Source organism: Exophiala oligosperma, assembly GCF_000835515.1.
Source record: "Exophiala oligosperma strain CBS 72588 unplaced genomic scaffold supercont1.3, whole genome shotgun sequence".
Taxonomy (NCBI): domain Eukaryota; kingdom Fungi; phylum Ascomycota; class Eurotiomycetes; order Chaetothyriales; family Herpotrichiellaceae; genus Exophiala; species Exophiala oligosperma.
The window spans coordinates 2275909-2297492 of NW_015622820.1; the positions used below are offsets into that span (position 1 = coordinate 2275909).

A 21584-nucleotide genomic window follows, 5' to 3' on the forward strand; every position below is an offset into this window, starting at 1 on the left:
CGAGTACGACGATATCGGCCGCATCCATCTCCTTATTGTAGCCAACCCAACACTCTGTACAAAGACTTCGTACCAAGTTATCTTGTCCTATCAATATTGTATTTTTCAACATTTTCCTTTCTCCACCTGCATACAGTGAGAGTATTACATTGACCTCTTATGTGTATTGAGGTAAGCAAGCAAGCACTTCATCTTGGAGTGAGCAAATGACTGTGCACAAAGTGGTACGATACTTATGATCTGAAAGTCAAGGATCTCCGATCGCGGCCCAAGTTCTAACAAAGTACGAACTACTGCAAGTGCCGCGATGCCGGTGCCTCGCCTCGGTTCCCCCGCTCCTATTATATCGTAGAGATAATCTATCGAGAGATAATCTAATCTTATCCAATCTCCCGGCGTCGCATCCATGTACAATACATGGTACTCCGTACTGTACATATGTACAACTCACACATCCCGTGGTCCCCGACTCACACCATCCCACGCCGTCTCCTTTTCAAGCATGGCCTTGTCTCCATTGTTCATCTGTTGAAACAACCTCATTAGTAGTATGTAGGCACCTTATCCTTACCACAGATTATGTAGACCTCTCTTATCCGTACCTTTGTCACCATTTTTTTCTCTCTCTCTCTCTCACTCCCACCGTGGGTGTGTGTGCAGTGAGTGACACGCTTTTATTCATTCTAGAAAAATCTCATCTTGACTTTGCCCCGGAATGCGGAGTAACTACTTTGTTACCATTCCAGCAACAACAACAGCAACAACACCACCACCACCACCACGACCAAAATTGGTACCAAGGTGATGTGAACCCCCAAGGTCTCAAATGAAGGAACAAAAATGATGAGATGAGAAATGTTTCCGTCCCTTGGGCTCATACTGTGCCGTACGGAAGAGGTTGACGAACCTGTAGGTTACACTCTCCCCCTGAGATTGACGCCTCGACGTTGTCATCCTCGGTAGTGGGGGATTATAGTGATCTCACGAGTAAAACTGACCGGTGAGGGAGGAGAACTCTTGGCCAGACATCACACAAAGATTGTTGTCGTAAAAAAAAACAGGAAAGAATTGGATTTCCCAAAAGTTATCTACAGATATTTGTCCTCGGATTTTCTTACTATATCTCCAGTACTTGGTATTTGAAAGAAATCCTCGGAGCCCTAATTTGTTTGAAAATTGATGTCAATCAAAGCACCAACGCGAGGTATGAGATTCACACGACGCGAGGTATTTGATTTGTCTTTTTTTTTGTTCTCATGGTACTCGGCGCGTAATACAGCAAGCTTTTAGTTGTAAGTAAATCTATAGTACATACAGTACATTGCAAAAAAGTAAGAGAGGAGGTACGACTGAACCAAAAGTATTACAGATTACCTTACCTAGGTAGGGGCAGGTCTTCCAAGGTGTGTCGTATGAGTCATCCATGTCGGGGTGTACATCTGGTAAGATACTTTCACAGTACTTATTTCCGCTTCACTCTCTACATCAGTCTACTCTACCCCATTTGTTTATATACATGTACACCTACAAAAGTCACCAAAATCAACCAGAGAAAAAAACCGCCCCATGTCCTTTCCGGGCTTCAAAGAGAGAAAAAGGCTGTTTCAAAAGTACCGAATCACACAGTACATCATCAAGACAACATTATTATGACCACCTGGGCATTGATTTCTCAATCTGACATCCTTGTCCTGACCCTTACCATTTACTTTCTAGGCCCCCCCTCCCCCCTTTAAACCTATGACCATTACATTTGACGCCACATGAGAACTCTACCTGCCATAAACTCTTTCGTCCGAGGTATTTACAGTTTTGATTTCTTCTTTTGGGGTTGTCGAAATAGTCAAAGCAGGGAGGAGAGACACGACGAGTCATTTGACAGAAAGGCAGACAAGAAAGCGAGGCGGACATACTCCGTACAGGAAAACTTTCTAGTCCGAATCGATCACCCCCTGGCTAGTCCCTTGGTTCCCCCCGGGGCAGTCTCAGATCACCATCTATCTCTGCATAGTCTTGAATTAAAAAAACAAAAAGAACACACTTACCTCGAGTATGTCGTGAAAAGCATTATAAACTTCAGCCCTGGCCACATGGTGTTTTTCCTGTCTCTTTTGCCATCATCATTGTCGTCATCAACAAGAAAACAAGACTTGGTACCCACCTTGCTGTACCACCAAAGGGACGATGAAGATAATGAGGCCCCCAACTGATCGCAAAACGTAAAGAAGCGAAAATCACGGAGCTATGACACGGGGGCCGCCTGGGGTAGATGGGGGCAAAGCATGAGCCAGCCGCTCAAAGTACGCAGTCTCTCTTTGCCTCTGATGAATGACGGACATGTTTCGTACTACTCGAGAAGCACCTACCAAAAGAACCTTGGTAAAGCTACAGTAGGGTTTTTAGGCAAATAGTGTGGTGACGTGACAAGCCCAGAGCCTCCAAAACCCCCAACTGACCCCTGTATCTCCAGCCTCCGAGACCACCGCTATCCTATACCCTAAAGGAGGCATGTGCCCGTCCAAGATAGAAGTACTGTACCCCGGACGGGAATTCCAGGTACGGGCTCAAAGCTCACACAAACTCGTGGCTCATCCGGTAGACTTTCCCTCCCCCCCTCAAGACCTTAAAAAGAACTCAATGTCCCTTTCACTTGTTGGCAGACAAGCAAAGATGAAACAAGAAAGGCCGGGGTATCCTGGGATAGAGTTGACTTACCGCTCAGAGGGCCAGCCCGCGACAGAACTCAGACCTTGGAAGGCGCACACCTGGTACTCCGTCCAACTCAACAACACGGATGTCGGCCTGTAAGATTCGGCCTCTGTCGCACAGGTCCACGTCCGCGGCCACTCCTTATCTCGCCTGGACCTAGCTGGGATCCTTGTCCTCAAGTGTTCGTAGCTCGCACTAAACGCACCATCGAATGATGTATGCCATGGCGCCAATAGGTGCTACAATAGAATCACAAAAGTATCGACCATGAGGTTAGAGATGATCCAGTTTAATAGAATCAAATGTGTCGTGAGTAGTTTTAAGCCGAATATGACAACAGAGAAGTACTCTGTCGAGAGAAACTGTAGATCCATACGGTACTTGCGAGATATGCCCGATGCTGTTCATGGTTGTCGATCTCTAACTCGATAACCACCGGAGGAAGCCCTGGAGATAAAATTCAGACTGTGTCTGGAGCCAAAGGGTTCTAGCCTTCCGGGGGCGACCAAGCACCCGGATACCCTCCCATCTCTCCAGGTTTTCTCTTCAAGTTTACGCCATGGGACGGCACAAGAGCCTGGCCGGAGCGTATGCCAAACTCGTATCCTACCGCTGTTGCCGTTCTTTCCGGCTTGAAGATGATGAATGGACAGGGCACAGGCTCATAACAGCACTTGTGAGTTGTCGGAGAGGATGTCCGTCAAAGAAAGGGTTGCTAGCGTTACAAGGATCTTTTGCCTCTACGTCTGCGCAGGCAAAAAAGTCTGTCAGTGAAAAAGACACAAACCCGTGGTGTTTCTCTCGACGGCTACCTACCTTACGCATCCGTGGTAATTCAAGGAGCCAGCAGTCTAGACTGCACGAGTTTCCAAATGAAGATAAACCTTGATTTGAGGCATTGGCCACATAAGAGCTGCCGTTGTCTAGATGGTGCGCCACAAGTGTGCACCTACACCTTTGAAATCAGTCCGTCTGTAAACCACGTCTTCAGATACTTCGACAAGCCTCCCCGACCCGTAGGGAAGTCTCAGGTCTGGCACGCTGAACTCGAATTGCCGATCAGTTCTCGCTCAATCGGACTAAGTACTCGTTACGAGTCATGGCTTGGGGCTGCTAGAAGTATATTGTAGGCCTGCAACCCCTGCTTAGCCCCATAGATACCCTGCATCTCGCTTGCTTCAATGCATAAGGACCCGCGGAGGACGTACATACAATACGTGACCGATAGTACCAATTCGGTATTGTGTTCGTCAGTGGCGCCCCTTCTCTGGAGTCTGAGCGTGGAAACACATCAGGCAGAATAATGGTTGTCTCCGGCATTATTATGGCTGCTCCAAATTCCCAAACGATCGCGTGAGGACATACCCTGGGAGGACTGCGCCAAAGGTATCACAGTGGTCCAGCTATGATCCCGCGCTGGTGCTCAACCAGGACCTGACCGAAGTGAAATGATTGGCCTTGTCTAGCTTTCTTCCATCGACACTCTTAGGGCCTTGAGTAGAAGGGAAACGAGCACAGTCGAAAGCCCAGGGACAAACAGAGGCGGCGACCGTGGGTAGCCTGGAAGTGTGTGGTCCAGGGGTCAATCACTGAGAGGGTGCCTCTTACTCCTGGCCTCAGCCCCAGGCTTGACCCGGGCCCCGTTTTCAGGGTGTGCCGGATCAAAAATCTGGGCCTGAGGTGATGCTATCAAGCTCTGTACTAGCCCAGACCTCGCCCGAGAATGTTAAAAGCCCATGGAACAGGGGGTATGGTCTCTAGTCCCAGAACGTACTTCCAACCTGGCCAAATCGAGTTGTGCGGTGGAGTGTGATTTCCGTCAAGTGCAATGCTGGTGTTTTGAACATGGTTGCGGTCTGCAAGGACCAACAGAATCTGGAAAAGGAGAATTGGGTAAGGAGCCGTATACCTGTAGCCCTAACCACCTTCCTGACAGCTGATCAAAGCCCTTGGGTTAGAAGCGACCACCCGGTGAGGGAAGAACAAGTCCTGGAGGGAGAAAACAGGCCCTTTGCGAGAAAATGCGCCCTCTGGTACCCTTTACATCGCATGATCGCCTGAATGGCCAGCTATGGCAATGATTCTCTCTTTCTCTACAGAGTATCATTCGTTGCTGCTGGAGGAATTTGCTCTTCCCATTCAGAGACAACTACCAGTCGTCTGCTGGTCACCACTGACAGACGATCTTGCGGAAGTTGCCGTACTCGCACTGCTAGCAGCTACAAAGAGCAGCTGAGTACAGCTCACGGCCTCTATTGGACGCGTCAAAAATGTGGTTTAATTTCCGAATCTCGATCTGTTTTCATCCTGCTCGGATATTTTCTCCTCGAACCAAAAGATGTCCATGGTCGAGCAGATAACTCTTGGTAAACTTGTTTTTTCTCTCCCATCACTAATGTGCTTGTTGACTGGTATGATTACGTGTGTGCCTGTAATGTTGCTGGATCATAAACTTCTCCTCGACTTTGTGATCGACTGTCGCGGCGCCTTAAAACATGTAGAGTTTGTGATTTTGGTGGGCTCAACGCCCTCCATCGGTTGATTCTCTTCCGACCCTGTGAGACAACTCCCATCATTGGCTTCAACACCAGGAGTGTCAGGGATGTGATCAGTGTTCCCCCGCAAAGTCAAAAAAGTCAATGAATCATGTGCCCTGCAAGGCGCTGTAACAGATGGAAGAGTATCGTACTGTATCTGTGTAAGCGTCCTGTTAGGTAAGTGAGCGAACCCTGGAAGGCCCCAATCTACAAAGTTCGAGGTACGAGTAAGTGAAGTCTCCAGTAATATTAATCGAGTAACTTCTGCGCAGAAAGAGGTCTGTATAACATCGTCACGTGTGCCAAGGCGTTCTAATGTCGACGGTCTGGCCTTGTCCACCTAATGTGTCTGCGTTTTACCGAGTTCGGTGAGTCCGAAATCCACATTCGGGACTTGCCCTGCCATGACTGAAATGGCCATGCAGAGACACCTTGGGCTTGATGTGGCAAATGTTGGCATGTTCAAGGACTAGTTAGGAATGTCGGATAGCCAACGCCGCCAACTCATGACAGTATTTGCAAGGTTGGGGGTTTTTTTTGCGCTGTCTCGGGGGTTCCACCTAGGACACTGGGTCACGGAGACCATTTTGTCGTTAAGTAGGCTGGTGATTGGCGGTTTCGTACCGATTGACTATCCCGGCGCCTCTGACCTGGCCAGGGTGTAGATGAGCCGCCTCAAAAGGGAAACCCAGACATGGGATTTCAATACTTGCACCATAACAGATACCAATACCAGAATTCCGTACATGCGTCCCGCATTCCATCCCCCACTTCAAAAAGGGCACGTAGGCGAGATGTCAAGTGTCAAAGTGCCAGATTTCGTCCCTAGGCGAAACTTATCTTCAAAGATCCTGGAAAGTGCCCAAGGTGGAGTGCCGGGGCTGCTACCACTAATCGTGCAAGAGATACTAGCCTTCAGCTGTCCAGCTGTGTCTACGACTAGTCGCTGTGGTATGCATTGGTGGCCCCCGTAGACAAAAGGTTTGCGGCACAACGTTTTCTTTAGACTGGCAGGCCTGTGGGTCGCTGGGGGATTGATGCATATCGACTCGAGCTCGAGGGCTCGGGATTGAGCCGTGTTGTTTGACCTTTTGTTTTCGGCAAAAGACTTTGAAAATTTCAGTGCCAAAATCCACGCCTTGTGGCGATTGATATCGCGTCCCAAAGTCTTGTTTACAGCTGAAAATGGATTATGGACCTGGAGGCAACATGCATCACGAGTCATGGAATGAGCCCACCTAGGAAAAACCACCCAAAGCACCGAAAAATCCTCTGATTTTGGCTTGAAGTTATCCTTTCCATTACCACACCTTCCGCAGGTAGCAGCCTGGGCAGCGACTATATTGGCCACCAAAGTCCTTTCCAGCCGGGCCCATGTGACGTGTCGGTGGCCTGTTCAGTTGGTGATCAACAGCAGTGTATTGTGCAGACTCAAGTCTTCGCTGATGGGATCCTTGTTCTAGCATGTACACTGCATGGAGCTGGATGGGTCTATTGTGCTGTCGTCGACATTCCCAAGCCATGACAGCCCATGGAACTCCACCGTAATTCAGTAGGATAATATCATCCAACACGAATGGGGAAAATGAATGCAATTCTCATTTTGCTTGTCCCTGGATCTTTGACCCTGCTAGGGTCTCATACCATGTCCGCCGCCGCCGCATGAGGCCACACCACCTGGTGGCCTTTGCAGATACGAGGTCTTTCCGACCCGGCCGAAGGCGCAAATAATACAGTCAAAGGCTAACAATGTACCAGGGTACCAGCCATCTGCATGTGTAAATTGCGACAAGGAAAGTATAATATTGAGCCGAGACTCGACAGGTCTGTGATTCTGTCAATGAAGAGCTTTGAGCACGTAATTGGCTCCCCCAGCCCAAGCAATGTTTCTTCTGCTGTATGTGTATTTTCTGTTCCTGTTGTATCATTACATGTGCCCTGTAAACTCTGTCTCTTGCCGAAAAAAGTGCTGTTCTGATCCGAAAAAAACGAGGCTGGCATTGCCGTAAGGATGAAGTGTCATGCCTGGAAGGTAAAACAACAACGTAAAGTATCCCCGAATGAAGACAGACTAAAACTGTAAGGTCAAAAACAAACTCGCTTCGCCACCCCAAATGAAACCCGTTCTATTGCCGTAGATCACTTTATCTTGTTGTTGAATCGGATTGCTGCTGTCGCCGCAGATGGTCCTGCTCGTAGGCTGCAGCTGCAGCATTTTGCTCTCTTTCACGAGCATGACGCAATGCAGGCAGTTGACGCCTGCGGGCATTGATGAACCAGTTGCTGATCTGTTGCACGGTCAGTCACATATTTTCTTCCCCTTTGAGCGCTAATTGTTTCATACTTGGTTCATAGAGAGATTCGTTCGAGACACCAATATTTGCTTTTCGTCCTCCGTAGGGTACGGATGTTCGAGGTGATCGTGAAACCAAGCTCGTAAGATGTCCGTAATGTGGCGGGGAAGATTACCTCTCCTCCTCCTATTTTGACCATTTGCATCCATCGTGACGGTGGGCGAGGTGGGCTGATGAACTCCCGTAGGTGACGGAGCATAGTCGGACGATCCGTAGGAAGAAGGATAAGCTATGCTCGCACGGTAGTCGTATGGCGACGGTGCAAATCTTGCATAGTCCATTTGGGGGTTTTGCCTTGCGATAGGGGGATAGGCCTGGCCATACCTATGGGCCGGGTCATAGTATGGAGCTCTGTCAGATCCGTACGAATAGCTGTCCTGTCCGGTATGAGGCCCGGTCGAAGTTGGGTATGGGGGAGGATATGCAGTAGAGGTCGGTGAGTAAGGAGAGTCAAAATTGCCTACGCGATCGAGATCGCGGAGAGGTGGCAAGCTGGACTGGTCTCTTGAAGCTGAGTACGAGGGCTGTGGTTGATAAGAGACGCGTGGCTGCGCGTTGTAAGGGCTCGTCAGATCGGGAAACTGTTGCGTCGTCCAAGAGGAGCTGCGACGGTCGTATGCAGAGTCGATGCTACGAGTGGACATAGTCTCGTAGCCTTCAATACTGTTGCCTGTCTGTGAGTGCTCTGGCGACTGAGGTTCTGATCGAGACGGAAGTGTTGGCTCATGAAATATCTTTCTAGTCATAATGTCGCATTGGGTGGCTGGTAAAGGATTGCCAGTCGGTAGCTCGATAGAGGACGGGTTCAGATTTGTCCCAAGAATCTGAAAAGTGTCAGTTCCACTCTCGACACATTGGTCAGAGATTTACCTCTCGGAAAGATGGTAGCTGGTGTTGTTGCTGAGCGATCAAAGCTTGTGAGGGATCAGGTAGGATATTTTTGGAGGAGTCAATCCTGCCCGAGTCAAATGGATTAGAAGCAGAGCCATAAGGATTGTAAGGATCCATGAATGATTAAAGGAGGAATTAAAGTAGATGTTCTGTAAGTCGGACCCCGGATGCGATCCCGTTAAGAAAGTCAAGAGACTTTAGATGGGCGGGAGTTCGCAGTGTCAGGCCGGGGGGACCTGCCTTCGAACCACGAACTCCTGTACCACGGGAAAGCATGATCAGAGGAGGACAACGAAGGGAACAAAGGTCGTGCATGACCGAAAATGCCAACGATGCATGGTTCAGAAGATGAGTGTCAAAACCTTCGCATGACAGAAGTGACAGTGCATTGTTGAACGGGCTGGATGGCCCTTCTCTGGAGGCAAGGAAAGGGGAATTTACAGTGAAGATTGTGAGGTGAAGGCACGACAAGTTGTACTTACACGCGAGAGCGTCGGGACTCCAGGTTCGTGCCGGGCAATGGGCAGATCTGGTCCTGGTCTTGGGGTCCGGCAGGTCTACTTCAGGTTGAACTGGGTCTGGGGGAGCCGGGTCGTAGGGCGATGCTGTCAACGAGGAAGCTTGTTGAATAGGTAGGAGAAGATGATCTCAAGTTCAGTCAGGATATGGACTTGTAACATGAGATATAGAGATCTCGTCCGCGGGCGTTTAGGTTCGTTGGCGGTGGTGAGTGGCGTTGTCGGGAGTGGAGTCGTATTGATCGGTCTGGGTCAAGGCGTCGCGAGCAGTTGAATAGAGAGACCAGGTGTTACAGGTAGGGATTTCTGGTGTAAGACTCGGCGAGCATGACCTACGGTAGAGGGTCCGGGACCACAGATCCTGGTCTTGAGATCCTGAGCCACGGTCGTCGAAGCAAGGATTGTCGATGTGTCAGATGCGAGGGAGGGACGAGGCTAGGGTAGAGATGCAGGACAAGGGTGGACTATTGTGGTTCACATGACGGTGTACAAGGTCAAGTCAAATTTCCGCATTGGGGGTCGCCAGAGAAGCCCAACGAGTGGTAAAGGCAGGACGAGAGGCTCTTGCACCCAGGCAGCACGACCAGGGCTAGTGGAATGACGGAGACGAAGACGCTAGCATAACGTGAAAGAGGGGACGCGATCGATCGTAAATGGCCTTTCCTCAGATGGTCCAGGGTCTTGAGAGTCAAAAATGCCGGAGCCATGGTGTAGAATGCGCAGGCGGAAGCCACCAGGCTGGGTCCCTTGCTGTGGACAAGGAGGCGAACAAACGGACATGATGATTGGCGGCGGTACTAGTAGAGTGGCCGGACAAGGACGGGATCGCGGAGAAGTAGGACCCAGGGGGGTTTAGGAGGGGAGTGCTTCTGGGACATGCGTACACTGCATGGCTGGCATAGCCAGTGACGGATGGCAGGATGAGAAGGAGGCCCCTGGCAGATGGTAGGTATGGTACGAGTACGGAGAACAATATGGCGCCTTTTGCAGAGGTACGGATACTAGTGTACTGTAGGTTCAGCTGGCATTGTAGGCGACGTACTGTAAAATCGAACAGAGGTGGATCCGGATGGACGATGGTGAGTGACAGGGCTCCCCCCAAGTGCCAGAGAGCGGGAGGATTGGGCCGGCCGCCAACGACAGGAAACTGGGCTATGGCTGCGTCAGCGTCTGTCAAAGGTGTGAGGTGAGGTGAATGGTGCTAAAAGTCAAAAAAGAAGCCGTTGATGATGTTGTCGAACGGTTGACCCAGCGGTGGAGAACACGAGAGAGAAGCGGATACATGGTGTGTGACAGTGGAGCGATGCACTCCAGCGTAGAGAGATACCGAGTAGGACTAGTAGAGACATCCGAGAATGCAAGGTCAAGCAAGGGCGAGTCGCACGCACGGAGCATTATCCGTTGCTATGTGGGAGGAAGTGCTCCTATTGCGCTATACTCATATCGCTGAGTGCATGCAAGCAAGAGGCAGGGGACAGGGGTCGAGGGGCACGGATCTTTCGTATCATTGGCCTGCAACAAGTCAGACGGAGGAGCCCTGGCCATGGCAGAAGGAGGCCTTGTTAGCTGCAGCGACTGTACGCTAGAATTTCTCAATCACCGCATTGGTGGATAAAGAGGATGGCATTCTTGGTAATGTCATGTCAGTAATGTCGAGGGATAGTGGCGGTCACAGAAGGAGGGGGAACAGACCAGGGCTTTGACTTGATAATGTCATGGCTGTTCGCTTGTGGCCGGATCGACATGGTGCTTTTTCCCAGCCAGGACCGACTAGTGAATGGTATACGAGGATGAGAAGGTCACTACTGGTTACCTACTGTATATGGCTTCTGAAAGTCGGGAAGCGTGTGGTCGGGTCCGGAGTAACAAAGCAGCGGGCGACACTCACACACAGCGCGGACAATAATAAACATAATCCATGCATTTAATGTACTTTACGTGTACTTCGTATACTATAAATCAAACACAAATTTGTCCACAATAGGCGATATGTATATCCATTCAAAGCATCGCACATTCCATGAGATCCTGCAACCAATACCCCTCAAGGTCGCAGGAGACTTGTCTCGACTTTTAAAGTAGCTCCAGCGGATAGCACGGCAGTCTGTCCTTCCAGCCAAATGCCAACCCTCGGACTCGGATATCTCCAGGCTTGCTGGAGTGATGGTGCCAGACCTATCGAGATCCCGCATCTCGGCTTTTATTTATGTGTTGTTGGAGACCATATCGACCGGTCGGAAAGCCCGCGAATGCTTAGCAGCCGCAGCTCTGGTTGACTGTACAGTACAGTAGCTACGGAGTTTCTGCTATGGAGTAAATCCACTCTTCCGAACTTGCAGCTCAGTTTTTCGGAGCATGGAAACTTGTCCCGTTGAGTTCAATATTGATGCCACAAGAGAGACAAGAGAGAAACAATATCCACCTCCCTTGGCTTTTTATTCTCGTTTTGCTCCACGGAGCCTTGGACTCCCTCCTGGCCTCGTAGCTGAGATACCCAGGTCCCCATACAAGTTGTAGTCAAGATTCAACGGCTGAACGAGAGACAGGAGTGACACTGGCAGTTCTGGTCCGTGTTCCCTACCCCAGGTTCTACTACGGTCCGAATCGTAGGTACTCACAGTAAGCCATCTGTCACTTGGTATAGCTTCATGTATTCAATCGTCTCCTTTGTCATTCATCTCCTCTACCACAACATCCCATCTTCCAGCACCACCTCGGTTAATCATACAAAGATCAACATTATTACACCTGCACCGAGTTTGACAAAGTTGAGCCATTGCTTGGCCTGCTTTTCCAACTCCACCGCACCATCGCCTATTCTCCGCCGTTGTTGCTGGCTGATCCGAAATCTCTGTTCTGACCTTTTTATTACTACTCGTCTTATTCCAGTGAGGCCTGCTAAGCGTCGTACGCAACTCCCGTGCTCCTCCAACGAGATTTGGGCCGGTCTATTTGGGTCACTAGTGGCGACTGGTTTGACGCCATCGATAACCTGCAGCCACACCCATTCTTGTGAATCTCCGAAAATGGCCACCTGGAAGTCCTCGTCCTCGTACAGGTTGGTATTCGCCTCGAGACGGAGCATTGTACACATCAAGGCAGTGCCCCTCTTCGAATCCTAATCCTAATCCTAATCCTAATTCCCCCCAGCAACTCTTTCTCGTAGATAAACGATGTGCGATAGCAGCACCGAGTACTCATACTGCACTGGTATCGCCTCCTTCTGCATCGCCCATCTCCACTTGATCGTGGTGGCTTGTGGACTAAAAGCTGTCGCTTGCCCGCGGGCCTCACCCAAACTGCCGGGATTCAGCAAATGCAACGCTCTCTGCCTCCTGTTTCCTCTTGGTGTGTATGCAACCATCACCGCGTACCAATGTTGTTGTTTTTGTGCCTCTTTTCGTGTTACCATTCCTTGTCACGTCACTCAGATCATTCCATCACCTATCATCTGCACCGAGATTTGCTGCTTTTTCACGTTCCACCTCCACTCCATTGTGCAACAGGGGGTTTCTTAGCCCATTCGTGCACCTCATCATGCATACCATACCCTCCCTTGCCTGCTGACCATGGGGGATAGCCAAGGGCGCCCACCTGACTGGTCACCATCGGTGTGAGAGATCCTTGTTCTCTTTCCGACCGCATACGGCTTTCACCCCCATTGCTGGTAAAGCGCATGTCGCCCAGCACCAATGTGGCTGGGATTCTACCGAATTTTCTCCCCGGTGTCCCATGCCAATCTGACGTTGCCCAGGGCCTCGAGCTTCCAGGATCCCTGTCCCGTGGCGTTTGGACTATGCACGGTACACGTCAAAAATGCAATCAGTCCTTTCCTGCAAGGGATATTCGCACACACACCTCATCTCAGCCTCCCGCTAGTCTTGCATGAATGCCCAAAGCCTAGGAGGAATCAGGTAACAGATCAACTACGGCCAGTGTGTGTTACGAGCAGAAGGCACCGTACTTGAGATCTACGGGCACTTGCAAAAGAGCTTGGCGAACTGCCCGTCGCTCCACCGTCGCCCCCCTCCCCTTACGAGTACAGGCGCCCGAAGCACTCTTCCTTACACTGCAACAACATCTCAGCTCATCATGGTCTCGAGCATCACACAACGACAGTAACGACCTTGCCACACACATTCTTTCCAGGTCGATCAATCCACACGTGGAAATCACTAGGAAACGCAGGCCAGAAATCACCTCGAGAACCTTTTTGTCTCGAGAAAAACAGGGATCCTCCGTCTCCAGCTTCGTTCACCGCATCCCGTCACACCACTTCCACGCATCCAATGCTTTTTCTTCACAAGTCTCGGGACACACTGACCGCCTTGAACACGCACCGCCATAGCCAATGGTTGCCACGGGCAAGAATTTCCTCCGCGAAAAGAAAAGGACGAGTGCACATGGCACGTGCATTGTCGCGCGCCCGCCTTTGCAGCAAGGGGGGACAAGGAAAAGAAATACGAAGTATAGGATCACCTGCTGCGGGATTCCTGGTCCCTTTACGGAGGACTCACGCGTCCATGCTATAGCAGTGTACCTTTTCCGAATCTACCAGAATGCATACGTACACACACCTTTTGAATCCCCTGCAGCAAATCGTGCAGCGCAACACCAGAGTCACCGACACTCCTGGATCGTCTCGATCCGCGAATCAGACTCGGGGTCAATGGGTACTCATCGTCCTCCCTGTATCAATACTGGAGATACACTTGGCCAAACACAAAAGGGCCATCGTCCGTTCCTCCCAGGCCAGCCTCCCACGCAACCAACTACCCCCTTCTCTCGGCTATTCCGCGACATGATCGTCGCCAGTGTTTTTGCTCCTTTATTTCCCTCGCGAGATCTCAAAGTGAAGCCGAGGTTGGGGACCTTTGGAGTTACTGCATCGATCAGCCCTCTCGGGAAGCAGCGAACGTGTCATTCGAGTCTCTGGTTCAACCGCCCCAAAATCTACATCCTGTGTGACGCGTTGAGAAACGTTACACGATCCCAGTCTCGCCAAACAGTTCCAGCGCCACGGGTTTTTCGAGGTCACTTAACAAGGGCCCAGCTACGAGAACGTACCACTTTTTTTTTGGTTCTTTCTCTTCTCCCGCCCACTCGGTAGTCGGTTCGGCTATGGCCCCCTTGTCCTGCATTGCGCCGCGATCTCTCCCGTGGTGCTCTCATTTTGTTTCTTGGTTTCTCGCTCGCTTACCTACATTGAACTATACCCCTTGCGTCTACTCTTGTCTCCCTTGTCCCTCGGTGAAGACTAGTTGGTCCATGAGGATCTCAACCGGGTCGTCTGAAGTACGGATCTGTGTGCGATGCGGCAATGGCAATATGCGCAAAGAGCAAAAGAATTGTGTGTAAATCACCAATGTGTGTACTACCAAACAATCAGAGCCGACCAAAAGGATCGCCAACACGCTTTTTCAGAATTCTCGATTCACCCGGGGTCTCGGAGCGTTTAAAATACTGTGCATATAACACCAGGTGTGTGTCTGTCTGGGCGTCAAATGAACATTATCACATCGCATCACATCACCTCGGACTCGTACTCGTACTCGTACTCGTATATTTGGCTAAGTATATGAGATATCATGACCATACTGTGTACCTCGTACTCGTACATTACGAGCCTCCAGTCCTGACTTCGTAGGTGGCTTTTCGATCGAAAAAAAAGGGAGGGGGATCATGCTTGCAGCTTGTTTTGATTTACATCGTCTTGCATTAATGGCATTGCACCGAAGTACGGAGTAAGTGATGAACTAATATTAGTTGTACCTAGGCGGACCAACAATACATACCTTGGGTTTGTGCCTGTCACATTACCCAGACACAGTGTCGTATGCACAGTGCAATGTCTAGAGTGGGTATGTATTTTTGCAGAGATAAGATACTTGTTGTGTAAATGTATATATAGATACCTATTTACTCCCCACTGAAGGGAAGGATCAACTTGGACATGAAAAGTGATGAACCAATTGATGATCCCGTATTACGAATAGTGACCTTGTAAGTTTTGTATTGTTATTGTTTAAAAAAAAGGGTTGGATAAAGAGAGATCCGCTCGAGATTTCACCCGTTCATTTCGATTCTTTGACATCACATAGTCTCTATGCTCGATACGTTTCGAACCAACTACGAACAAGACCCTGAACCCGAGTCATGTAGGCGCCACAGCTCAAGACTCAGGGGCAGCCGAGCTTGAACTCCCCGCTTGTGTCCGTGTCTGTAGTCTTCTCCTCTCCCAATCCATCCTTCGCTCTGACTTGGTGTACCAGAAAGGTTGAGCCAGCACGTCACTCAATTTGACATGCCGTATCCTCTGCAGGACCATCAAGTCATGCATTCTCTTCTCGGTGATGGCGGTGGTGGAAGGATCGACTTCTTTCACACCGTCACTGTCAGTGGTCGAGACCCTTTCTAACAGACCGCCATTGCAATGCTGCGCCTCATGATCCAACCCCGTGTCCGTGTCTGTTTCGGGGTTGTCCTCCTGACTTGAATCTTGAAGGACGGGGTCATGTTCGGTGTTGGCGCTGGAAAGAAGAGCCAGGCATCCTGCGTCCAATCTCGAGGCGCTCAAAGGGTTGCATTCGTACTGGTTTGGCGGGTGCTGGACCCCTTCGGTAATCATGTCACCATTGGTCAGGCATTGATGACCAGGCAGCCCTGCAAGCGCGATCATTTCAGCTCGACGTTCCAAACGGTAGCTGCGACTCCAGAGTAATTGAGCGGCTACGTCCTTGCCCTCCACAAGATTGACCTGCCACAGGATCCACTTCAAGAAGGATTTGGCCGTACCAAACTCCCCGTACCCACCCTCACCAATGCGCGTGACGCCGGCATGCCACAATGCTTTCGTAATATCTGGCTCTATTGGGGCGCCATAGCGGTGAAGGAATCGGTAGCACCAATAAACTCGTCTCAACGCTCGTCGAGGCCTTGCGACTGGGGCTGTGGCAAAGGAAATGGCAAGATGGTTGACTAGGGCGAGAGCCTGAGCTGGGTCAAGCATGTTTTGCGAGCGTTCGGATTCCGTCAAGGTCAGAGCGCCTTTCTTTTGTGATCCCTGTTGTCCTGCCTGGCTCTGGCGGATGCTCGTCGACAAAGCTGCCTTGAGAGGACTGTTACAGTCCAATAACCTTGTAATAATATCGAATGAGGTGTCGTTCTTGTGGATCAAGCGGCGGGACATGGAACAAAAGTCGGTCAAATCGTGATTGAGGCATTCCCCCAGTTCCTCTAGGGCACCATTGAAACGGAGACGTTGGCGTTTGTGCCTGTAAACCCGGTCTTCGAGAACAAGAGACAAGTCGTACGGCAGAGAGTCCTCAACTTGACTTTCAGAATGATTCGACCTTGGAGCCACTGGCATTGATGTAACTAGTTCAAGTTCATTGAGAAGGACCGATTTATTTGGAAGAGCGAGGCCACCAAGGGCTGATTGAGCTCGTCCATAGAAGTGTACCTTCTTCAGGCCCTGATCAAGAAGCACCGACTTGATAGTCTTTCCAAACAAGTGATGGCCGCGGAGTTGGGCTTGTATGCTCGGTGACCTCCGAGTGTGCTGTGTCAAATGGAAGGCTGTCCAAGCACATATCATCTCACGTTGATGCTGAGTAAGGCTCCTATCATGACTCCTGTAAATAACCCAGTCACTTCTCGTGGGTTGCGAATTCTCCCCGGCGTATCCTAGAGAGGCCAGGATATCGATCCAACGGCGAAAGAGATGTTTGTAGGTGTTTGTTGGCTGATCCCTAGCTAATTTGACTAGGTTCTCTGTGGTATGTAATAATAGCATTCGCAGCAGAGCAGGAGATGCCTTCTTCAACAAGACTGCTGTTGAGCTCTGTGAGGCCTGCTCATGGGCATTTCGACCGCAATCCCTCAAATGTCGAACCACGAAGTGACTGAACATGGCCGCGTTGTTCGCTCGACCCCAGGGCACAAGATCCCACAATATCGGTGCAAGTGGACTTCTCAGCCCAGGAGTGTCGAACTTCAGCAGCGTTGAAAATAGTCTTGATAAGAAGGAGGTACCGAGCTCGGACAGCTGCAAAACCTTTGATCGTCCTATAGCCTGTAAGATGTCATGGGTCAAATATATTGTTTCTCTCTTTGTTTCTACCAGGATACCTCCTGTGCGTCGGAAGGAAATCGTCTCCGAGGTGTACAAAGTTTTGAGTATCGTTTTTAAGTCATAGAGACCGATCAGACCTAGCTCTACAGACCTCGCGGTCGAGTCCCGGACAAGTCTCCAATCGCGTACGCCCCATGTGCGAGAGAGTAACGTCGGAAGGAGTTGAGCGATATAGGATGTCCCTGGGGGGTGAAAACTGGGATCGCTGATATATTCTGCAATCTCTTCTGCAGAGAATGGAGTCTGCAAGATATGCTTCCAGATGGAATTGCCAACTTCTGTGTTGTCATGTAGCCTGACATCCTGCCTTGCCATCCATTCTTGCACCTCGAAAAGATCGCGACATTGAGAGAGTTCGTCCTGGGTATCGCATTGCAACTGCGGTACTGACGGCCCGTCGTGGGAGGTGTCCGAAGGGTCTGGGAATGATTCACGATTCGGGAAGAGCCACGCCGACAGGTGAGGCGTAGGTGCGGGTACTGAACTTGACATTAGCACTCACATCTCCCAACTGCGTTTGGGACGACATACCTTTGGCTAGCTCGCAGTCGGTGGGAGTGTGCCACCAGTCAATGTTCTGACTGCGCGTAAACACCAGAGCTGGGTCGATCGCTGGTGCGCCTTGAGAAGTGTAGGCGAAACTTGTGTTCTTGCGCCTCGAGGTTCTTCGCTGAGCTTCCAACGGGCCTGGAACATTGCTGCCATGACGCTTCTGGTGACAAAACCGCGCAAAAGTGTCGGCTAGGAGCCCGTCGGAAATCCAAAGGAAGGATTGCCGCTGATGAGAGACGCAGGAGGCTGCGGTCAATCCTTTGTTCATGACATTTGGGCGACTGTGGTGGCGCCGGGACCTGCTTGCACATATGTAGTTGATATGCGAAATGTGAACAAACGACAAGCCTGTCCGTTACCGAAACTGAGCGCTGTGGAAGCTCGAGTCATTCGAGACGTTGAAGCTTGTGGAATCACGAGTCAGGTTGCCCAGGCTGACTAAGCTCCAAGTCCGGAGGGACAATAGTGAATACCAGATATCTACCTACTATGAGTACTGGAGAGGCCTGAATCATGTATTTGAATAAGGGTTACAAACATTTGCATATTAATTATCCAATCTCCTAGCTATGTACACTGGTAAAAAGTCCCAAATCCCATCATACCGTCATCTCTATTCATTTTTCGTCCTTTTCCATCTGAAATACATTGCCAATGCCCGCTTGACAAGCCGCCCAAAATACAATTACACCTCCTTCCCATTAATCATGTCGTTACATGTCCACCACTTTGCAAAAGCTTACCTAGGGTGTTAGTATTGATCACGCATTGTCCATTCGATTGGACAATTCACAACTTGCAGCAGTCCCTGCTGCTAGAGTTAGTGCCAGCTCATAATTTCGTCAAGATTACCTCGCGACCACGAATAGTGAAGAATGTCGTGTTTGCTAGCTCGGTCGACAGTGTGAGGGTTGTTTGTGTTGTAGAAGTAGTTTCGTCGGTAATAGGATCCGTCACTGTGACAAATGCGGTCGCTACCATGTCGCCTGAACTGCTGGTGGAGGCTATACCACTCTCGAGAGTTGTGTTCAATGAAGGTAGTGTGCTGCTGACAATAGTATTCGGAGTAGTCGATGATGGCGGTAGACTCGCGTTGGCAATGGCATTCGGTATGGTGTCGCCCATGACCCTCGAGCTCGTGGGTGAAGTCGTGGCAGTATCTGAGTTGGTTGCGGTCTCCAATGTGGTGGTGCTCGTGGGGGTAACTGTGACAAAGATGGTGGTCGTGCTGAATAGCGTCGTAGTAGAGGTCTCCTCATCGGCGTCTAGTGTTGACGATAATGTCACCGATTCGAAAGTGGTGAACGTGCTTCCAGTGATAGTAAGCATGCTGGCCCCAGGGTTGACGCCGTCGGGAGTAGAAGTGACAGTAGTGGGTGGGTCGATAGCACCAATTCCGCCGGGTGAGCTATGCCTACTGTAAAAGCCAGCAGCTTGGGGTCCGCCTGAGGGCTGTCCAAATGTGAATGTGGTGAAGGTACTGCCAGTTATGGTGTACATGCCATTGTTGCCTTGACCGAGACCTGGAGACGGTAGAGGGGTATCCACCGCCGCCGTGTTCCCAGTGTCTGCAGAAAAGAAAGTGGTGTACGTGCTCCCAGTCACGGTAAACATGCCTCCCGTCGCCGTGACTCCATTCGCTGCCATTGTTGAGGTGACAGCGCTCGTGGTTTCGATTGGAACGCCGTTGACCGTCACAGTTACAGTAACAAAATCGGTTATAGTCACTGTTGTTGTTTCGCTATCGGCTGCTGAGCCAACAGTTGACGGGTTGGAAGGCGCTGTGCTGACACCATTTTGCTGACTATTGCTCTGAGTTGACGAGACCTCTAGCGCAGCTGTTGTTGGACCTGAGAATCCGTCTGAAGTGAGAAGTCCTGTAGACGTGCCACTGCTTATTGGGTTCTGCGTAGACATAAGACTGGAAGGTGTCGGTGTGCCCACACCGCTTGAAGTCTCGGTTAAGACGGTCGATATAGAGGAAGTCGAACCTGAAAGGGGTAGAATGTTCGAACTGGATGAGGCGACTGAGGGAGATGTCTGCAACGTGGTAGGCAACAGGGTTGTTGGCGTCGGATTTGGACTAGCAACTGTCGAGGTAGGAGTTATGGCTGTTCCGAGAGAGAAGGTAGATGAAATGGCTACGCCGGTGCCAGGCACACTGGAAGTGGAGCTGAATACGGCACTGGGTGAAGTGGTGGTCGAGCTGCTCACATTACTTGGTTGGGCTGCCGTCGTGGCATTGACTGGAGTGACTTGCCCGACGGGACACACTTCCTGAGGTGCTGGTTGAGGGCCTGGGGTAATCGGGTTACAGCCAGGGATGCCATCGAGTTTGCCCTTTACAGCTTCTGTCAAAACCGACGGTTCCTCAGGACAAACTCGAGAGAAGTTCTGAGTGTCGCTCTCGTTCAGATAGGGACAGGCTGAGGTAACACCAAAATCAACATCAGTATAGAGACAATTCTCTACAGCATTGTCCAGCACATCCATATCCCAGCCATTCATGAAGTCGGCATGGAAACCGAAGCCGGTCGGGTCGCCATTAGAGAAGACGAATTCACCGCCGGCAGATTGGTCGATGTCGTTGGTAAAGTATAGCACCCTAGAAGAATTAGATTATACACTATGCGGCACACAGGTCAGAGACGAAGCTCACTCAAAGAATAGACCTGGGATTGACACTGGATGAGATGGTGGGCAAACGCCAGAGTCAATGTTTGAGAGATAGGCGACATGGGCCGAGTCATCGAGGTAAAGGTTGCTGCCGTCCCAGCAAGACTGAAAATTTATCTGCGCTCGCAAGCCGTTGACACAGTTCGTATCGTTGAGATAATGTGTTTCTGGAATGTCGTTAGCCTCGTTTATGCAGCGGAAACTTACCCTGTCAGCCACAGGCCTTGTGTTCATGTATGTCAATGTAGTTTGATCATATGACCGTGCTGTGGTTTCTCCGCTAATCATCTTGAACCCAGGCGGGAAGGGCTTCGTGTTTGACTGATCTCCGCGCCCTGGAAAAGCAATGGTTAGTATTTGAAAGATGCCTGGCCTCACACAACACTTGCCAACATAGTAAACGGTCATGCCATAGTTCGGTACTTCTTCAACTACGCCACTCGAATGCGCAAAGTACAGCTGCGGGGTCCAGTAAGCTGAAGTATCTTTTTGCACTTCACAAGAAGAACATGTCGACTGGCGAAGCGAGTTGAAGTCGGAATTTTCGTTGACATCTAAAACCTTAGCCGTAGCTTAGAAGTTGCGCGCGAATCAAGCACTCACTATTGCCGCCGGCGAACTTGTGGACGTGGCTGGCTACACCACCGGGATTGAGGATAGGGTCGACTCGAGCTGTTTGAGAGACGCTACAGGCCATACGCCAGTAAGCAACTGTGATTGTGGGCTGAAGGGCCAAGAGGCCCAGAAGGGATATGGAAAGTAAAGATTTCATTTTAACTTGCAGCAAGATATGCTGCCAAAAATTCTGTATTGTTCTCAATAACGATAAAGGTTGTGTAAGAATAGAACAGTATCTGAAGAATCAACACCTATAGGTAGAGTCGATGTTGGTTAGCCTGGGCAAACAAGGTGATCATACCCTGTTGCGCCAATCGCGTGGGTCCGTGTTTTGGCGCACTTGGAATCAGTGACATGCCGGAGTCGTCGTCACCGTGGCTGTTGGACCGGACCGCAAGTCTAGATCCGAACGGTTCAGTCATTGTTGGCACCAAGTGCATTGACCCAAGGCTCACGGACACGGACAAACCCAGTAGCAAGGATTGAGGGTTCGTGAGGCGTTCGAGGGAAACATTCACAAATAGGCAAAGCCGTCACCAGTGCAATTAGGGACATGTAAACCCGGTTCCGCTATGGCGTCCTACCTCTGTACCTT

At 50.3% G+C, this 21584-nt stretch overlaps 3 protein-coding genes across 3 annotated transcripts; all 3 read right to left on the reverse strand.

Annotated features, from left to right (window-relative positions):
* Positions 1-7055: 7055 nt before the first annotated feature.
* PV06_03599 (uncharacterized protein) lies at positions 7056-9121 on the reverse strand. The gene is made up of 4 exons (XM_016404408.1): positions 8974-9121; positions 8471-8555; positions 7591-8424; positions 7056-7534 (listed from the first exon to the last, which is right to left on the reverse strand). The coding sequence occupies exons 3-4, from the start codon at positions 8344-8346 to the stop codon at positions 7391-7393; spliced, it is 900 nt and encodes a 299-aa protein (XP_016265413.1). The 5' UTR covers positions 8347-8424; positions 8471-8555; positions 8974-9121; the 3' UTR covers positions 7056-7390.
* A 5873-nt stretch (positions 9122-14994) lies between these two features.
* Positions 14995-18017, reverse strand: PV06_03600 (uncharacterized protein). Its single transcript, XM_016404409.1, has 2 exons — positions 17675-18017; positions 14995-17622 (listed from the first exon to the last, which is right to left on the reverse strand). The coding sequence occupies exons 1-2, from the start codon at positions 17961-17963 to the stop codon at positions 15182-15184; spliced, it is 2730 nt and encodes a 909-aa protein (XP_016265414.1). The 5' UTR covers positions 17964-18017; the 3' UTR covers positions 14995-15181.
* A 194-nt stretch (positions 18018-18211) lies between these two features.
* Positions 18212-21232, reverse strand: PV06_03601 (uncharacterized protein). The gene is made up of 4 exons (XM_016404410.1): positions 20975-21232; positions 20761-20925; positions 20355-20706; positions 18212-20300 (listed from the first exon to the last, which is right to left on the reverse strand). The coding sequence occupies exons 1-4, from the start codon at positions 21141-21143 to the stop codon at positions 18527-18529; spliced, it is 2460 nt and encodes an 819-aa protein (XP_016265415.1). The 5' UTR covers positions 21144-21232; the 3' UTR covers positions 18212-18526.
* Positions 21233-21584: the final 352 nt, after the last annotated feature.

Coding starts and splice junctions, on each gene's coding strand:
- PV06_03601 (XM_016404410.1), bottom strand. CDS start 21,143: ATGAAATCTTTACTTTCCATATCCCTTCTGGGCCTCTTGGCCCTTCAG. Junction 20,707..20,760: donor CATGACCGTTTACTATGTTG/GCAAGTGTTGTG, acceptor TTGCTTTTCCAG/GGCGCGGAGATCAGTCAAAC. Junction 20,301..20,354: donor ATCCCAGGTCTATTCTTTGA/GTGAGCTTCGTC, acceptor TAATTCTTCTAG/GGTGCTATACTTTACCAACG.
- PV06_03600 (XM_016404409.1), bottom strand. CDS start 17,963: ATGAACAAAGGATTGACCGCAGCCTCCTGCGTCTCTCATCAGCGGCAA. Junction 17,623..17,674: donor CGACTGCGAGCTAGCCAAAG/GTATGTCGTCCC, acceptor TGTCAAGTTCAG/TACCCGCACCTACGCCTCAC.
- PV06_03599 (XM_016404408.1), bottom strand. CDS start 8,346: ATGACTAGAAAGATATTTCATGAGCCAACACTTCCGTCTCGATCAGAA. Junction 7,535..7,590: donor CGAATCTCTCTATGAACCAA/GTATGAAACAAT, acceptor ACCGTGCAACAG/ATCAGCAACTGGTTCATCAA.